At 39.9% G+C, this 19538-nt stretch overlaps 2 protein-coding genes across 7 annotated transcripts in view; both read left to right on the plus strand.

Moving 5' to 3' along the window:
* ZC3H7A (zinc finger CCCH-type containing 7A) overlaps window positions 1-4473 on the plus strand; it is a 30144-nt gene extending 25671 nt beyond the window's left edge. The window contains exons 21-23 of one of the 2 annotated variants that reach the window (XM_074840281.1): window positions 475-608; window positions 940-1103; window positions 2446-4473. In XM_074840281.1, the coding sequence (XP_074696382.1) occupies window positions 475-608; window positions 940-1103; window positions 2446-2635 (488 nt within the window). In that variant the 3' untranslated portion in view covers window positions 2636-4473. Of the gene's footprint in view, window positions 1-458; window positions 609-939; window positions 1104-2445 lie in introns of those variants that run through there. The other variant, XR_012625176.1, reaches the window with a different exon arrangement.
* Window positions 4474-4958: 485 nt separating this feature from the next.
* The window catches only part of TXNDC11 (thioredoxin domain containing 11), a 29185-nt gene continuing 14605 nt past the window's right edge, over window positions 4959-19538 (plus strand). Inside the window, exons 1-5 of one of the 5 annotated variants that reach the window (XM_074840867.1) lie at window positions 4959-5186; window positions 9174-9248; window positions 9536-9752; window positions 10497-10594; window positions 12532-12661. In XM_074840867.1, coding sequence (XP_074696968.1) covers window positions 5041-5186; window positions 9174-9248; window positions 9536-9752; window positions 10497-10594; window positions 12532-12661 — 666 coding nt within the window. In that variant the 5' untranslated portion in view covers window positions 4959-5040. Of the gene's footprint in view, window positions 5187-9173; window positions 9249-9535; window positions 9753-10496; window positions 10595-12531; window positions 12662-13762; window positions 13833-19538 lie in introns of those variants that run through there. The other 4 variants (XM_074840868.1, XM_074840869.1, XM_074840871.1 and 1 more) reach the window with 4 other exon arrangements.

A 19538-nucleotide genomic window follows, 5' to 3' on the forward strand; every position in this document is an offset into this window, starting at 1 on the left:
TTTACTGGGAATTACTATTTATTTTCTGTTTGACTTGTTATCCCATTAGAGTGTTACTGGGGAGAAATAATCAAAAATTGGAAGTAATAAATGACATAACGATAATACCATGGTCTGCAAGAAAGCAGACTAAATTTACCAAAAACTGTAGCACACTTTATGTTAGTACTTCAAAATTTAGATACTGATACACAGTGGCACAGTTTTCATCTGTACTTTGGGTGCCTGTTCAGAAATGTGTAACACCTTACTTTCCCCTAGATAGGCAGAAATGGGTCTTGGTAAGTAGCCAGAGATTCATGTTGCCCTTGGCTTTTATCTCTAAACTGTGTAATTGTCTACATTGTGTCCTTCCTTTTTTCTTCTTACAATAGGTGGGGACTGAATTATGCTTGCTAACTCAGTCATTTATCTAGTATTCTCAAACTCTTGCCTTAATTGCTAATTACTTATTTTAGCTTCTGCTCTCATTAGTTCAAGACTTGGAGCAGTTGTATGACATATGGCTAAAAAGTCAAAAACCAGAAAAAGGAGATGATACAGCTGCTCAAGCAAACAAAGAAAATGGGAAGCAAATTCACATGCCAACTGACTATGCTGAAGTTACAGTAAGTAATCGTAGCTATAATTCTGAATACAAATGTGGTTTTTTAGGTTTGGGGTTTTTTTCCCCAGTCAGCAACATATATTGGTGTCCTTAGTTTCTTGGTGCTTCCTTAGATCTTAGCTGGCTACACTAAATGCAAACTTTGACTGATGCTGTAAAGCAGTAGTTCTGAATTCTCTAAAGCCAGTGGTGATCATAAACTTCAGTAACTGTGTCTGTTTAGGTAAACAACAGTTTACAGGTGAACATAAACATTCAAAATGTATTAGGAGCAGTTCTGTGCTTATAGTATTGCATTTTTAATGTTTTGTTTCAAATTCTCTGTAAAACAGGTGGATTTTCACTGTTGGATGTGTGGGAAGAACTGTAATAGTGAGAAGCAATGGCAGGGTCACATTTCTTCTGAAAAGCATAAAGAGAAGGTTTTCCACACTGAGGACGATCAAAACTGCTGGCAGTATCGCTTTCCAACTGGATATTTTAGCATTTGTGATAGGTATGTGGTTTTTAAGATGTCAAAAATGCTTAAAAATAACAGTTCATAGTGTAAATAATTAAGGCAGTTATTAGTTTTGACAATGTTTCTAGTATTTCTTGGTTTGCATAGATCTTTCATCAAGAAAGTAAGTAATTAACAGTATTTTAACACTGTTAATATACACTGTATTTTAACACTGTTAATAACTAATACTGTTAGAACTCCGGGAGTGACAAGGTACCTAATTGTGGAACCAAATTAATTGCTTCTGTGATGTTAATAAAGGGTTGCGAGTTTATTGCAGATGCATGAAATATTGTTGGTATGATTAGAAGTTTAGGCACCTGCATATTAATTGCTGGTGGAACACAAGAACAGCACCTAGCTGGACAGTGACATTGGAGCTTTAAGGCAAGTAGAAATGTTGTTAGCATCAAAACAAATTTGTTAGAATCGAGTATTTGTTATTGGAAATGTTAATGAATGTGTGGAAGAGAACTTCCAAGACCTGTTGGTATTCCTCAGCACCGGTTGTATGTTTTGCTGCACCCTTTAATTCTTAAATTCAGCCTGTTTATCTGACTGCAGTAGATTCTTTGTAAATCAGTTGAAAGTTCTTTCCACTGTTGGAATCTTTTTGGAAGGCTAAAAACTTTGGAATATGCATTCTGGAATTAAAGATTCAATTTGCTGGTAGGGATACCTTTGTTGCTTCATTTCAAGTTAAAGATTTTGAATCCTTAGAGATCTTGAGAAATAGCCCAGCATATATAAAGCAAGATCTTTTTTTTTTTTGCAGTCTTTGAATAGAAGCTTACATGCCCCTTTTACATGTTTTGAACACTAACAGACTTTGGAGATGCAGTATAAAGTGAATATAAACTGGCATGCTTATAACTTAATACAAAAATACTAGGATAAAACAGATTTTCAAGTCATACTGAGTACTTAATTACCCTTAGTTACTTAAATTTGGTTTTTAATTAGTTGGATTTTTTTAACAATAGTAGTTCTTTAGCTTAATGAGTTAAATGATAAGGTATTCATTTACCTGATAATTTGACCTGATGAAATTAGAAGTTTCAGGCATTAAATGACTTAGTAAAGTATGAGTAGAAGAACAGAAAGAAAAGAGCCATCTCCTGTCCTCTATAAATACTTGACAGCCGGGAAAGAAAAATAGAATCAAATGCTAAACAGAGTTAGTATCATCTTAAAAAGTAAATACTCTTACAATTCTTTTTTGTCCTTAATATTTTAGTGTATTTGAAACACATGTCTGGAAAAAGGAAAAAATACCTAGGTACAATAGTGATCATGATAATTCTATGAAAACACTATTTGAAATCTGTCTTAACAGATATATGGCTGGTACTTGCACTGAAGGAAACAACTGTAAATTTGCCCATGGAAATGCTGAACTCCATGAGTGGGAAGAGCGAAGACAAGTTTTAAGAATGAAGCTCAGCAAAGCAAGAAAAGACCACTTGATTGCTCCCAGCGATAATGACTTTGGAAAATATAGTTTTTTGTTTAAAGATTTAAACTAATACTGAGATGACACATACATGTTATCAGCTGGAAGCATAAACCAGAAAATTTGACAATAATCAAAAGCATGTGACAGAAAAGCTGCAGGTTTTCTGCTTTTATTGGCATATATTGTTCCTCCTGAACAGCAAAATATAGTAGATTTAGGGGGATTGAGCAGACCTGTCTATGCTCTCATGAAACAGAGTGGTGATTAAAAAAATCTGAAGTATTATGTGCTTACTCACCTTCTGTTGGACAGAAAGTTAGGAAATAGAAGGGGGGGAAGAGAGGTTATAATATCTAGGAAGCCCCCTAGTATCAGTCCTTCAGTTGAAAAACTTTAAGGTATCAAGGTATTACAAAACTGAGTGTTATGGGCTAAGAAGAAAATGATGGATGAAAATTCTTCAGATCTTTTAATGGAGAGGATTTGTTTAAAACAAAGTTTGCTACTTATCTATATGTAGGTTGCTAAAAAGGATTTTCTTATTAAAGATTTTAAACAAAATAACCATTTAACTGCAATATATGTTGAATGGGTATTTTTTCTCTATTTCTATGTTTCAATATAATTTACTGAAAAAGGATCTTGGGAGGAAAAAAAGTTAATTTTTGAAAATGAAGTAGTTAAAATTCTGTTTCTTGGTCTTTGCTGTTTAAATGATGATTTTGAAAGATTACACTTGTATGTCAGTATTGTGTATTACTGTATGGACTAATGTTGCCTGTAATAAAGAGAACTTTACACAAAGCTGTTTTCTGCATGTAGCCTCTCAGGATTGAGATTTTGTAAAAACAAACAAACAATGATTTGCTTATTAGCAAAAGCTTGAGCACCTGTAGCTAAAAACTTAGTAAGTTGGTATTTGTGTCTCCAGCTGCTTGTTTGTAGTTTTCTGTATTGTCATTAGCTCATCACATCACTAAAATAACAAAAATAGCCAACTAACTTGCAAAGTAGACAAGCATTTTGGAGCTACGTGGTGCTGGGATGTTTTCAGCCTTTTGATTTAGGCATGAACAGCCACCTCAGCTGCAAGGTCAATGGTACTTCCAACTGCATTTCCTGCAGACCCCAGGAAATGGAAAACCAGTCAGGGCCTGAGGTGACTTCTGACTGATGAGCCTTTTGGTTTTGCAGTCGCTGGAGCTTGTGTTGTGTTTTGGCTTCTCTGCAGATCATGTTTTCACCTTTCTCTGTGTGTTCATTTAATTATTTTTTTCCTTTTTTTTTAATAAAAAAACCTAAGCTTCTTTCACTCAAAATTGCTAAAGCTACGTTTTTTTTTTTCCCTGTGATTTCTCCATCCTTTCAAGAGTATCTTTCTCTCTTACTGGCTGACCTTATATAATTAGAAGAGCTTTAAGAATGACTTCTGTAGTTTGAATGTAGTCATTGGCCATATATTGTGTATGTAAAATGTGTTGAACCAAAGTTCAGTGATACCCATACACATGACAAGCCTGGATGATGTGTTCCTTTCACTTCACAAAATAAAAGCACAACGACTATTAAAACAACACCTTATGCTTCAGCCAGAGCTAGGGGAACTCGCAGAGCAACTGTTCCTCACATGCTAGGCAGAAGTACATTTGAGTATGATGTACAGTATGCATACAAAATTAGCTTGGTGCTTGAAATACCACCTGCTGCAATGCTAATTTTTTACATTGTTTGTAATAAACTGAGCTTAAAATCGAGTACTATGAACACTGTTATTTCTGTGACAAAACCTGATTGTATCGTGTGCCTTTCTGAATTGTTTTCTGAATTTTATGCTGTCATTGTTTAATGTAAGTGCTCTGTAAATTATTGGAAGTAATTCTAGACAAAACTAAACATGAAATTCTGTAAGGACGGTGTGAGAGCTTTAATGATGCAGTGTGCGGGCTGGTGGGGAAGAGCTGCCGGAGGGGGCTCGCTCCTCGCAGAAACGGGAGGAGTTCCTGGGCAATTATTTACTCACGGATCCCGGTGACGGAAATTTTGACGCTGTCCTGCACAGGTAGCAGGAGCCGAGCGAAATAATTCTCACCACGTTTTTCCTGAGGCCGCGGGTGGGACGGGGAGCGAGCGAGGGCCGCCCGCCGCTGCCCTCACGGCGCTGCCAGCCCTGCTACGGCCTCTCCCGCCGCCGGGCCCGCTCCCCGCGCCCTTCCCCGGCGGGCCCGGCTCTGCCCGCCCCTTCCCCGGGGGTCCCGTCTGCCGCCGCCGGGCCGCGCCCCGGCCCCCCTCCCCCTGCCCAGGCCGGGCCCGGCCGCCTCTGCGCCTGCTCGGTGCGGCGCGACGTGGCGGCGGCGGGTTCGCCGGCGGAGGGGCCGCCCCGCCCGGCCCGGCGCGGCTGGCAGGCGGGCGGTAGGGAGACGTGTGCGAGCGGGAGCGGCCCGGGGGCCCGAACCCCTCCCCGCTTCGGCCGGGGCGATGTCGTTATGCGACGGCTCCGGCCCCGTGGCTGCCCCTCGGCTGCGGCCCCGCGCCGCCCAGATGGCGCGACGGCCCGAGCTGCTGTGCGGCGCTGCCATCGTGCTGGGCTGCGCCTTCCTCGTCGCCCTCAAAGTCACCTGCAGGTAATGGAGGGGGGGGCGGCTGCGGGGCAGCGGGCCGGGCCGGGCCGGGCGGACCCGGGGCTCGCGGGGCCCGGCCGGGGGAAGCGCTCGCCCGCCCGCCCTCCCGCCGCTCTTCCTGGCGGCGGTGCGTGCCCTGGGGGCCTGGGGCAGAGCGGCCGGCGGGGGTCCCGCCCCGGGGCCTGCGGGCGGGGCGGGGCTGGCCGGGCCGGGCCGGGGCTCCTCCCGGGGCGCGACCCCTTGTGCCCGCTCTGGCCGCGCGTCGCCCTGCGCGCCATGGTCGGGCTCCGTGAGGCGCCGCGCGGGGCCGGGCCGGGCCGTGTCCGGAGCGGCCGTTCCCGGGGCGGGTGACAGGCGCCTTCCGCCGGCACGCGATCCCCATGGCAACGGCGGCCGTTCCCGCGTCGCGGGGGAGCGCGGCCGCCGGCTCGGCGGTGTGGCGGCGGGGGGACGCGGGGCCCAGGGACCCGCGCCGGGCAGCGGCTGGCGGGGCGGGGGGAGGCCCCCGCTCCCCGCGTTAATCCAGGGGTGGGGAAGAAGCGAGGGTGTTTCTAAGACAGACGTGCTTCGTCGGGGGACATCGGGGTGCGGCGGTAGCTGCACGGGTGCAGGGAAAGCTGTGTTTGCTCATCTCCAGAGAACGACTCGTACCTGGCGTCGCCACAGAAGGACTGAGGCGGCACCGGGCTGAAACCCTTTCCTCAGCACGCTCAGCCGGCCACGTTGGCATGGCGGGTACAGAGTGGGGGGAAGCAGGTTCTTTTCTGGCTCACGCGTTAGTGTCGACACCCCCATTACCTGCCCCTGGTTCAGACAGAAGGATGCTTCGTGGGTTTATTTCCCCCAGTCTAGTGGTGCTGCTTTTGGGAGCTGGAACTTTCTCCATTGCAAAAGTCTCTTTGGTTCCGTTTTGCTGAGGCCTGGTGTATTCGTGGGTACATGGAGCCAGAAGATGTTTGTCGCTGGAGGTGTGGGGGGAGCTGAGTGACGCGCCGTGGGCACGTAAACGCGCTGCAGATCGTGGCTGGAGCCTAAACTGGGATCTCGGTGATCTGTATGGGTTTTAGGTCAAGGTGACTGCTACGTCTTCAAGTTGTACTATATTAATTTAAGAACATCTTCTGCATTTGGAGCGTAATTTTGGGAGTGGGAGAAGGCTGCAAGGATCTGATTACTTCCCTATTCTCCAGAATCTGTCAAATTTTTATTCTAAGAAAACTTGATTCTGAGAAGTACTAAGACCTTCTTTTCTCACCTGTCCACAGAGGATGTATTATTTGGAGTGAATTTTAAGTCTATGAATGAGTTGTGCTGTGAGCAGCAGTGCCTCTGTTCCAGTAGTCTCACAGACCAGATAATTTAGATGAAAGTGTAAAGCTCTTGCGATGTTACAGAACATATGGTGAAGGATTGCAGAACTTAACTTCCTGTTTTACTGTCCATTACTAAAAAAATAACTATTTTTTTTACACTTACAATGATGCTTCTGTTTTCTACCTGCTTTCCTTTATTTAAAACTTGCATGTACCTCTCATTTTACTGCTAGCTGTGTTTTTGAAGACCCAGAAATGGAATGTGCTTCTCACCACCCTGTACTCTGTACGGGAAGTTTGGTTAAAGGGGTTTGGCTCTTCAGGTTGTAGTTAAATAGACAAACTAATATCAGAAAAGTATTCCCTATTCTGTTGCTGTCAGAAACATAGAAAATTCAAGTGTAAAAATTCCACATGTTATTTGGAGGATGTTAACTGCACATCTTAGCTATGACTACAGTACATAGTTTCTCACCACACATCAGCATCGGTTTGCAAGTAAGTCTCAGCACCAGAGTATAGTTGCTACCACTATGCTTGCAAGACATAACTTTTGAGGCCAATGGATAAAAAGTGTGGAAAGAGAAAATTCCTTTACTACAAGAGAGTCCATTTGTGGGGTTTGAGGTATTGCAGCAGGAGCCTCAAGGAGTAGCCAAATGAAGTCTGACCTAACATGTATTATTATGGAAAGTCTGTGGTTTAGAACCTGAATTATTTCTGGCACTATGCAAATGTCTTTGGGGACAACCCCACTCTAAGGACCTGTCAGTCAGAGGGACTGATCCTGCAGGCATGTGCTTTCCTTTATTACTGGGTTGTTCTCTTGAAATGAGTTTAAGTTTTATACGTTCTGTGTGGTAGGTAAATAATGCAGTGTTTTAGTAAGCGGTATGTGATTATTATGCTTGTATAATTATTTATTATGTAATCCTCAGTTTACACTTGTATAATTTTTCAGGGTTCAGAGCACTATTCTCTTTGTAAACCTGGGAATTACGTCGCAGTACTTTGTTATGCATTTGGTATTGCAGAGGATGACACTACTGAGCAAATCAGCTTAAGAAGCTGGTAGCTGTTGATGTATTGTGTTTGGTTTTTTAATAATTACTGGAGGTTTTTGTCATAGTTGAAGGTAGCCATGTAGTTCCCATCTCATTCATGTCATGGGACTTCTGTTGATCTGTTTTACACTTCCTTGCAATTTGGAGCCAATTTTTAAGGCTTACACTGTAACTCTTGAACCAATTGTCCACTTTCACTTTAATTCAGTAGAGGAAGCAGAGGTTTTAAACATATTTAGGTTGTCCATTTTCATTAAACTAGTTAGAGCAGAAATTCTAGTTAACGTCTCTGCAGAAGTACGTGGTAGTGTGATTGCAACGCTTAGCGGGTGTTGCTTTCAGCAGCTCATCAGCGTGCGTGTGCTGCTCTGTGAGTTAGAGCTGTAGCGCATCAGTGTTGCGTCCTGCCCAGCCGGCAGTTAGAAATCACGGGAAGAAGTTAGCGGTTTGGATAAGTGTAGGGTGCAGGAATGGGAGGGAACCAGAGGTGTTGGTTGTGAGGTGACATAAGAACCTAAGAGTTGGGGAAGGAGTTACTGGGTTACTGACTGGGGGAGAAGGAAAGGAACAAAGGTAGAAGTCCATAGAAGAAACTAGGCCAGCGTAATTTTGTGAGTAGTGGAATTAATGAATTGTAAACGTGAGGAACCAGTTAATAGTCTCAAAATTCTGTTTTTTGAAGCAAATATTGGCTCTTAACATATGATTTAAGAATTTCCATAACTTTTAGAAAATATACTGGAAATGATTCTTAAATGTTGAGCTTTAAGTGTATGCTCAGTCACCTGGAAATGAGAGAAGAGCTGTGACTTTTGTGGGCCTGTATTGTAAAAACAAAGGTGCTTCTTTACAGACCAGAATGATTGTAAAGTTTGAAAATGTGGCAGCATTATTAGGAGGTTGCTTAACGTGACTTTGATAGTGTTCAGGGCTCAATAATTTTATCACAATTACTAAAATTGTAACCTGAAAAGGATCAAATATCAGGTAAAAAGACTTTTGCATTAGCTTTTTATTGAGATACAAGGTAAAGGAATGCATAGTCTTTCCTAAAACTTCCTGTCACATAAGGAACAACAGCAAAATTGAGCATTACAGTGCTGCAGTCCCGTTTTTAATTCGACTTGCTGTAGTGTGTAGCTAGTGGAAAATTTTGGAATGAAGAGAATATAAAAAAGAAAATATGATCATTCAGTTACATTTAAGGCAGTTTATACCATAACAACTTCTGCACACCTTGGAAATGCCAAGTTGTGGATTGTTTGATTGCTGGTTTGATAGAAAATGGTTTCCTGAGTGTTTGGTTTATGTTCTTGGTACTATTGGTCAAACTAATTTCTCTCAAAAAACATAATCTGTCATAATCTCTTTAAATTGAGACTATTTGTTGATACTGTCCTTACATGGAAGAGGAAATGTGAACTGAACAGTTTGCAGTCCCTTGTCTGATTGATAAAATAAACTAACACATGTTCACATATTTTTTCCTAATACAGTATAAAAGAATAGAAGTGTAGAATACTTTAAAGCAAAGCGTAAGGCAGGGCAATAGTCTCTGTTTATATAAACATTACATCACAAAACTTTATGACCAGTGTCTCTTCTCTTATCAGGGTGCTGTTACCTAAAGTACAAGTGTTAAAAGAGGATGAGGCCAGGGAAGAAATCCAAAGAAATCACTCTTCCTGGTAATTTTATGCTCTGTAGCAACCAGCAATAAGAGTGTGAGCTAACATACCCATAAACATGGTGCATGGTATCACAGTGTAACTTTCTAAAGCTTGTTAAGGGTGATCTTCAGATTTTTATGGTACTTCATGAAACTAACTCAGATAATGTCAGTTGTAGTCATTTGTATCAATTTCTAGTTTTGTCATTGCATGACCTTTGCTAAGATTAAAAATTAGGGCTTTGGGCACACTTTTTAACTGCTGCTGTACTGTCTCAATAACCACTCTTAATTTCCTTTCTGCAGCCGAGCAAAAGATGTAACAATGCCAGCAAAGCTTCCAGTGAATTTTTTCTCCACAAGATCTCCAGTCATTGATCTTTTTCGGGGACAATTAGACTATGCAGATCACCTTCGTCAGGATTCTGAAATTGTGCTGTATTTCTTCTATGCGCCGTGGTGTGGCCAGTCCATTGCAGCAAGAGAAGAAATAGAACATGTGGCCAGCAGATTGTCAGACCAGGTAATTCCAGAGAAGATACGGATCTTAAACATGACCTGACAGCTTTTTAGTCTCCAAGCTGATGCTAATTTCTGTCATCTCATGGGAACCAGTAGGACTTGAATGCCCACATTCTAGGGTAACTCAGCCAGTTGTCTTGATTTTAATTTAACATGCAGAGTGTTAGACTAAATGGAGAAAACCTGGAATTCCTGCTCAGTTGTCTGTTATTTCTGTTCCTGAATGGGGAACTCTCCAAGTTTCTTGTTGTGAAGTGTTCTCAGATATACTCACCTGCCTTCAAACAGGAATTACAGGGAGCTTGCTTCCAGTTCCAGGATCCTTGGAGACACTGGTAATCATATAAGATTGCATCCGTAGCACTGCTTTCTTACAGTTGGTTACCTGTGAACACTTCACAGGTACAGCTGTCCTAAACCTCCACTCATTGAGCTCCACTCTGCAGAAAAAGTAATTAATATGGATTATGACTACGTTAGCAAATTTGAAGGATTTAGATTAAGAAGCTTAAAAACTAGAGAGAAAAGTGACTGAAAGGATTGCTGTTGCAAAATGACCAAAAAAATATTTTAAAACAATAATTATTTTTTTAAAAAGTGATAGAATTAAGAGGAGCAGAGATGGAATACTGAGTTGAAAAGGCACTGAAAATAGCAGATGGAATGGAATGGAAAAAATATATGTTAGATAAAGAAGGTTACGGTAAGGTACTCTGTTGGCTGTGAATTTTTACCTGCTTTGCAGGTGCTGTTTGTGGCTGTAAATTGCTGGTGGAACCAGGGGAAATGCAGGAAGCAGAAGCATTTTTTTTATTTTCCTGTGATACACTTATACCATCGGAGGTAAGATTTCATACATACAGTCTGGATTTTTTTATTGTTGTTTTGGGAACAGAGATACTGTATGAAATGTCCATTTTGAAAATGTTATATTTATGGCTATAGCACGTAGTTGTAGAGGAGGAGATTCTGGGTGAAGCTCATCCTGTATGCTACTTAGATGTCAAGAAGGGCTGTAAATGTCAGTTACATGACATGCTGCACAGTTCTTCATCCTTAAGGAAATTTTCTTTTGCCTGTGCATCTCCTGGAAGTTCTGCCTCCAATGAAAAGTAAAGAATTCAGATTTATATATTAATTTCAGTTGTCTGCTTGCTCTGTAGATGGATTATATCAACTGGCCCGAATTTGTGACAGCAATGAAGTATGTATTTAAGGGCTGTTGAAGTTAGTGGAATTTAAGTGCATACTGAAGTGACACTAGGTACTGAAGACCTTCTTCTAAATTGGAACTTTACACTCACATTTTTATGCTCCAAATGTTAAGATATCATTGTATAAAATTTTATATAATCTCAGTTCTATTTTTTACTATTTGTATGTATTATCCTTTCTTCTTGTTTTTTTTTCCTCTGTGTGTGGAGCAGAAGGTAAGGAAGTTTTCTAATGCTAGGTACAATGGAGCTGGATGTTGTGTAGTTTATCACTTGCATTTTACTTGTGTACTCTAGTCTTGAACTGCAGCTCTCTCTCATTACAGAGGCTGATTTTGTTTTTTGGGGGGATTTATGTATTGAGGAGGAAAAATCCTGATCTTTGTCAGCTGAACTTGGGAAAGACACATATGGTACTGACGTAATTCAAACTGTAATAAAAAACCCCAACAATCCCACTTGTATGTATATTGACTTAAATTTACTTAATCTTGAAATTAGAACACAATAGATGGGTACACTTAGGTATTGTCGGTAACCCTAAATAGAGTTCAACAAGATGAGAAGTACGTTCATACTGATATGTCATAAAAACCCCGAAGGGCAATGCACCCCTCATGCCTGAGATACTAAACCTCAAATGTTGTGTACTGGGCATGTGACATGTTGAAGCAGTGCGTGTTGCTGTTAAGGCAGAGGCTTGTAATGAACCAGTGTAGGATGTAGAATAGTCTAGTGGGCTCTAGAAAATCATTTCAAAGCATCTGAATATAAGTATCTCAGTGAGTGTCTGTATGTATAAACTATATTAAAAAATGCATCACGTTAAATTCTTCAGTGGGAATGGACTAATTACTCATGCTTTTTGTGTTTGATTTCATTTTGGACTGTGATGCTTTGTCCAACCTAATAATAATAAATCAGATGCAGGATTTCAAGGGGATGAAGGAGAAGCTCTGGAAATCGTAGCCACAAGGCCCAGCCCACCTTGTGTTTTAGCACTACCTACTGTGGTGTGGGCTGTTTTATCAGATGGCTGGGGGAGAAACTGTAGACTCGCTGAATCTGTTGTCCCTGCTTTACTGAGTGCTACTTGTAGAAGCCTATGTAAAAATATTGCACCTTTTCAGATTGATACTGTTTGAACTTTCTAAAGATTTTTAAAAAGCTACTGAAAATAGTGACAGTTTTCAGATCTGTATTTTTAAGTCACGTATTTACTTCGGACAAAGCAGGAAGATATGTATGTGATCATATAATTCATACCTGCATTTTACCAACTTCTTTAACGGGACTCAGAGGTGGTCTCCATCCCTTTGTCCCCACCAACACACTGCACCTGCTCATAGACACTGCATTAGAGTCACTGCAGTTTCTGTGCTGTACTTCAAGTCTGGTAACACAACTCCTCTATCAGTTACAGAAGCCACTGGTAATTAAGGCAGAGAGCAATTCCCTAGAGGCTGAGCATGCTGTCTATGTAACTCCTATCTCTGCCACCCCCAGGAGGGACTCTCTCTATTGTTAATTTAAGTCTTAATGTTTTATTATTTTTTTTGGTACTAGTTTTGGACCAATTGAATACAAAGGCCCTATGAGTGCTGTTTATATTGAAAAGTTTGTTCGACGGGTGATGACACCACTACTCTACATCTCGTCTCGATCAAAATTACTAGATTTCCTCTCAAATTATGAGGTACTTGTCTCTCTTCTCTAGCTTTACCACTGTGGTTCAGAAAGAGTTTGACTTGTTTCACGATTAAATTTGATCTGCTCCAAAATACTAGTTTATTTCCAGGATCCTGAAATCAGTGCCCTGTAAATTTGTTAAAATCATAAAAATATGATACGACAAATTCATAATGTTGGTTCCCTGTATAGTGACTCTTATGATTTAGTGATGCTTTAATTTACAGTACTTTAGTATGTAGAGACAGCAGTCAAAGTTGTTACCTCATCAAAAGGTTACATATGAACAAGAAAGAAGGGAGAAATCTTTTTGCAAAAATCTTGCACTCTAAGTTGGGAAAGCATTTGAGAAATACATATTTGTTGCTTTAATTTTTAAAGGAATATTAAACCTTTCTAATAAGATAAGTCTGTTAAGTAAAAACAAATGTGAAATCAGTTGAAATAACGGCTCCTAACTGCTTTGTATGATGTAACTTCATGATTTTAATCCACTGGTACATTGTGTTTTATTAATTTTTGGTCTGTTGTGTTCGGAGGTGCCAAGATTGGTAGCAATAGTAGTGGATTAATAACTTCCAATTAGACAAAATGCACTTACAACAGAACCATTTATAATCCCTTTATAACTGTTCATTTCTGTAGTGCACAATGGAGAATACCATAATCTTGCTAAACACCAAGCTGTTAGAGCAGAATGGGAAACCTGATTGACAAATTGATGCTGTAGTAGTGGCCAAAACATGCGAGGGGCTTTGCAGTCTCTCAGAGTGAAGCAGAGTTCCTCTTTGAATTAGCACATGTTCTAATGACTGGTTCTGCTGCAGGATGGAGCAGGACCCGTGCTGTTAAATGAAAGCTGCCGTAGTGTAAGGGGATGCACACTGGTAGTTACCATAGGTAGGTGCTGTGCTGTTCACACTTCAGTTGATCCCTCAGGAGCTATTCATGGGTTTAGTTTTCCAGTGTTTTAAGTGGGCACTGAGTCAGGAGTAGTGGGCTGTGTGTCTGTCTGTGCTGCTGATACTTTCTGTGATCACAAGCAATTGTCCTTTCACTGCTTCGGTTTTGCCGTTCTAAAACTCTGTTATTTTTTTACCTTCTATAGAGATTTGAAAACAGGCATGCTTGGGTTTTGGTCTGTGTTACATGAATTACTTCTTGGTAGTCTGCAAAAGGTAATTAGTAAGTATAGTGTCATTAAGCTTAACTTTGCTTTACAGTAGGAGTAAATTCCATTGGAAGAAGACTAAGATAAAAGAAAATTTATGGGGGAACCAGAAAATATTTTTTTTAAATACTGCTTAGTAATTGAACAGATATTTTTATTTCTATGTTCAAACTTTCCCCCTTCCGGTGCTTCAGAATCTGTGGCTCCAAATGTCCAGTCTCTGTTTATGTTCAGCATTCGTTGTTTTTTTTTTTCTGAAATGGCCCAAGAGTAGAGTCTGATCTGTCATGCTGCCCCACAGTCATCTAAGGCTGAGGTTATTTCCCAGACTGTGACACTAAGTGCTCAGTGTCTTGCCTCTGTAAAGTTAAGCAAGGGGGAGAAGGGGATACAAAAATAACAGCCAACTCATGCAGTAAGATCCATTCAGGGAGCAGGGCACCAGCTAGTTGAAGTGCAGGTGACTGCAACAGGAAAAGCAAATGCCAAGTGATGGGATAAAGAAAAGACCTAAGAAATAGAGAATCGTATATGAAGATGGATGGAGAGGGAAACATAGGCACAAAGGAAAAGTTAGTTATAAACCAGAAATAAACATGTTGTTTCATCATTTTAAACAGTTAGAAATGTGAACGTTTTCTGATGTTTTTCATGCAGGTCAAGGCACTTCATACTTTTTATAGAAGATACAATCCAGGACGTGACTCCTGTCTTTTAAGAAGGTTTGAGGAGTAGAGTAGGTTACAGGAAGTGCATATATGGCACAAACTAATTGCTGTTTTGGGAACCTTGGCTAGTGTCTTCCTTTGATTTTTGATCTTTTATATATAAAAAAATGTTAATTTTTAGCAGAAGGGAAAGGAGAGAAGATTGTAAGGGATAGATCATTGGGCATTTTGACCGCTGTCTGATGCTTGATCAGATTTTTGTGATTTCTTCATTGTAAAGCTAATTAATTTGAAGCTCAGAATATTTTCTGAAAGATTTTTCATCATCAGTATCTAGTTTTCAGTCCTGTGTTCTGCTAAGGAATGGGTTCTGCAAACTTATGTTAGGGGTATTTACTTTTGACTTGAAAATTTCAGTTGAAAAGAACCTTTTCATAGCTGATCCCCAGACTGCACTTAGACAGTGCCCATTCTGTTCCCTGGGTGTTTCATTCTACTTTTGTATTAAGGATTCCCATATTAAGGAGGCAGTAGGTCACAGCACAGTTGCCTGTTGCTCACTTTCAGTCCTCATTGTTTTGTTTCTCTGTCCAAGGGTAGCACTGGTAGTATAATCTGGAATATGCAATGGGTTGGTAAGTTATTGGTAGATGACTGATTCATTTGCAGGGCATAATGTTGAGCTGAAGTTCTGCTCAACATGTGTCCTCACACTTAAAAGAGCTACTGCACACTTCTTTTCAAGGACATTTTGTTGTTGCCTGTCAGTTTACTGATAGCCAGGACTTCAAGCCTGTAGATGTCCTTTTCCATCTAATCTGTGAAGCTTTTGGTGCTTTAATCTTGTGTTCAAATTCCAGTACCCAGTTTTGACAGAAAAAGCATCTAGCAAAGAACACCAGGAGCTTTACCCACACTCAATTGAATACTGAAATCCATTAAACACGTTAGCATGTAAAGGCAACAAGATAAGCATTTTTTCCGAAGTTGAACCACACCAAGAGATACTGAAACATAGCATTATTTCATCTTGTATTCAAATGTTAGTTAGCATGTTTTTATTTCTAAGAAATACCGATGAGCAGAATCCAACTAATTGTAAGAGCAAGTGGTGCTACGGTATTGTCCATTTCTCAACCAAATTATGAATATCGTGAGGTGCTGCATTGCTCTCACAAGAGGGCGCTCAAACACCGTGAAAATTTCAGTTGTAGACTCGAACGTTAAGATTCTGCATTTTCTGATACTATTTAAGGGGTTTTTTGTGATTGTGGAATGATACTAGTGCAAAACTATTTAGTTTTTTGAGAACAAGGAAAAAAATCCCATGTGGAAAGCAGTTAAAATCATGGATTGTATAGGAAGACCTAAATTACATTAGGAGAAGGGTACGGAGTTCCTACCATAACTCCAAGTACCTGTAAGTACCTATAATCAGACTTCTTTTGTTTTCTGAACTGCAGAGATGTAACAGTTTCATTTTAATCCAAACTGGCGTGTCTCATTCCTGATCTGACTCACCCAGCTGTTAGAAATGGCCTCATCCTTTTGAGACACAGAGGAGGAAAACATGCAGCTTCTGTAGTTAGACAGAAAGCTTCATTCACTTATGAAAATCAAATGTGCCCAGGGAGCTCATAATTTTCTGGCTTTGGGAGAGGTGGGGGAGGAGTTAGTCTCTCTGGGAGGTAGCTGGCATGGTGTCTTAACACGGTGTCAGCTTTCTTCTTTGTTCTTTTTGTGTAGAAATGCTTCTTAAACATTAACCAGCTGTGTAGGGTCTGACCCAGAAGTGGATTTGACTTAATAGCTTGCTCTTGTGTGGGGTACTGTGGTGCCTATGTTAAATGATGATGTGTGAATTTACTTTCAGTTCTGGATACATGATGTTTTTAACATTGTTAGAAAATGAACAGGCTTTTACTTGTAAATTTAATCTAATATCAGTCAACAGTTGCTTCTTTGCATTTCTACAGTGTAGAATTAGTGGTATGCCGTAATTGGTTCTTCTGTTCCCCGGAGATAATACATTTCTTTCCTCTTGCTGTTGTCTTTCCTGTGTTCACAGATAAAACGAGGCAGGAATTGCCTGCCTGCATAAGTCTTGAGATTCTGAAAAAAAAAAAAAATCATCTCCCTTACCTCTATACAATGTAAAAATAAACAAATGCAAATTGGGATAGAAATAACTTACTTGAGTAGTAAAAGCAGTTATCTAATTGTAAAAGCTAATCAGTAGCTGTGAGGTTTTTTTCTGTTCTCTGTTGCTTCGCATTTATTGGCCTTTGAATTTCAGAGCTCTTTCATCACAGTCATTTAATACTGTCTTTCTGCAACTCTTCTGAGTCAGCTGTAGTTTTGATGATTCCCATAACCTTTGCAAATTTTATTCCTTACCCTTCTCTCCCTTTTCTAAAGCGTTTCTAGAAACGTTGAACTGTATGAGCATCAGTACACATCCTGACTGGCTGGCTTTGACTGTGGAAAACCAGTAACTTCTATGTTCATGCTTGCTCAATCTTTCAAAGAATTGCAGTAGACTTGAGGCACGGTTCAGTAATAAAACCATGCTGGCTGTTCTCCAATAATAATTACTCACCTGAAGATCTCTGTTAATTCTTAAAGTGTCTATGAACTTGCTGTTCTGTAATTGTTGATATTCTTGTCAAGTCTGTTATTTGATTTAATTGGCATCACACATCACTTCCCATTCCTCTGGTGTAGAGACTAAGCAAGAAATAGGCTACACTACAATTAATGACTTTGTATTTCCATATATGAGTTTCATTAGGAGATGGTACTAAGGACTCTTCACTACTGACATCTTCAGATTTGTTCTAAAACCTTTTCTACAGACACTGGGTTCGAGACGGGTGCTGAAGATTGTTTTGTGGAACGAAAAGCTCCAGTAAGCTCCACTCTGGCAATGCCAACACTCTCAGTGCGGTATCTTTAAACTATCCCTACGTCACATTCCAATACTCTATCCTCCAACTTTATATAGCAGCAAGTCATATCCTGTTCAACTGATTGTTCCTAACTGCCTGCCTGAAGGTAGTTAACCATAACTCCACAGAGGTTGTTGCCTGGAACCAGCTGATCATCAATAACAGCTTGTGTGTAGATGCCCGCATAAACTGTATGCAGGTAGCTGTTTCTACACCAGTTTTGGATGTTCTTCCCTGAAAGGAAGTGGGAGCTGCTGCCATCAAGCTTCTCTTTGCATACTTGTATTCAAAACTGGGAACCTCTTATTTACACTATCTCTTCTGTAAGACTTGAATCTCGCTTGCATGGAGGAAGATTCCTTGTTAGTTGCTAGCACCTGCAAGTGTTCAGTTTTGTTAAAATGAACAAAGTAGTTGGTATTGGCAAGTGATTCTCTTTGTTCTGACAGAAGAACAGGGAAATGTGTGTGGTACTTGAAATATAGGATGTTAGACATTTTGCTCGTATTTATAATTGCAGCCTGTAACAGGGAGGAAATTTTAACTATTCTGGGATGATCATTAAAAGGACATTAATTAACCAGATTACTGATTAGACATAGAGCATTAGTATATATTCTCCAACTACAATTTTTTCATGTTGAAAAGGCACTTTCCATAAATGTCTCATAGAAACATCGTATTCTTCACAATCGGGAAGTCTTGAGCTGTTATTAGTGTACAACAGGACTGGCAGTCAGAATCAGAACATCACTTTTTTGAATAACTTTATAAACATTTCTAGATTTGACTTTTGGCTTCTTGTCACATTTTACTTTCACTTTTGACACTTCCTTCATTCACTATTTGGTGCCGTAAGTTCACTTGGTACAGTAATGGTATTCAAAAAAAAGTCCTAGGAAATGGGAAACTAAAGATTTGGTTATCTTATCTGTCCCCTTGTTTTGGTTCACTTGAATGCTTTAAAAGTTTTTTATAATGGATTGTTTCTTTTTACTGTCTTAATTTGCTACTAGGAGAAAAAGATGAACACTAATTACTAACTTACTGTTTAAAAAGAAGAATGAGTGCTATTATTTTGCTGTTGTTTTTCACTGCTATTTTGTTTATATTTTTATTTCCTTCTTGGCAATTGTTACTGCAGAAATTTAATAATTTCTTGTCTCTCATTTTGATTATTGATAATTTTCTTGGGGTACCTCATAAGGAATCTTTATGAACAAGGGTCTTGTGTTTAGCATTCATTCGTGAAAGATAATTCCTGCCTAAAAAGAGCAGGTCATTATTTGGAATGGCCAATGTTGTTATTGGTGAACATCCTGAGATCGCTAATTCATACTGAATTAGCTCAATTCTGTGGCTGGTATGAATAACTGAATTCATATCACTGATGATAGTAACAGGTAAAATATATGTTCATGTTTTAAAAATAAATTAAACATGTTGAGTAAAACTCAACAAAATAAAGCAGCCTCTGAAATACCAAATGAAAATACTTCTGTGGGAATATATTTGCCACACAAATGAGTGATCAGTGAGTCTGGAATGTTTTGTTCCACAGCAATCCCTAGAGTGCTCTTGCTTTGTATATCAAATGCTCTTTCTGTATGCACTAGTGGAACTGGGAAACAAATAACACAAAATAACGAAATTCCATCACGTATTCTGTCCTTAAAGTTTATTAAGCCAATTTGAGTGATGCATTAAACATAATTAATAATAATTTTTAATGGATTATATCTTGCAAAATTTAAAACAAAAACTTAATTGAAAGTTTGGAACAAGAGAAGTCTAAAGACTATGCACCTCTCCATTCCATGTCAGCTTCTCCCAGATTCTCTTCCTGAATTTAATATGAAACCATTCAGGCTTCATACCTGGCAAAGTCAATAGGCCTATTTAGGGATGTGTCTAAATTTTGAATTGTCTGTTTGGCAGTTTGAAGAACTTTATGGATATGCAGGTGGGATATGGGGCTCTTTCATTATTTTTGTGCAGCTGGTCTCTCACTGACTCTTGCAGGATATACTGCAACAATTTACAATGACTGGTAGCTTAATGATGGGAGATAAGTTGTCTTAGCAGTTCAAGTATTCA

Source organism: Strix aluco, chromosome 15 (genome assembly GCF_031877795.1).
Source record: "Strix aluco isolate bStrAlu1 chromosome 15, bStrAlu1.hap1, whole genome shotgun sequence".
NCBI classification, from domain to species: Eukaryota; Metazoa; Chordata; class Aves; order Strigiformes; family Strigidae; genus Strix; species Strix aluco.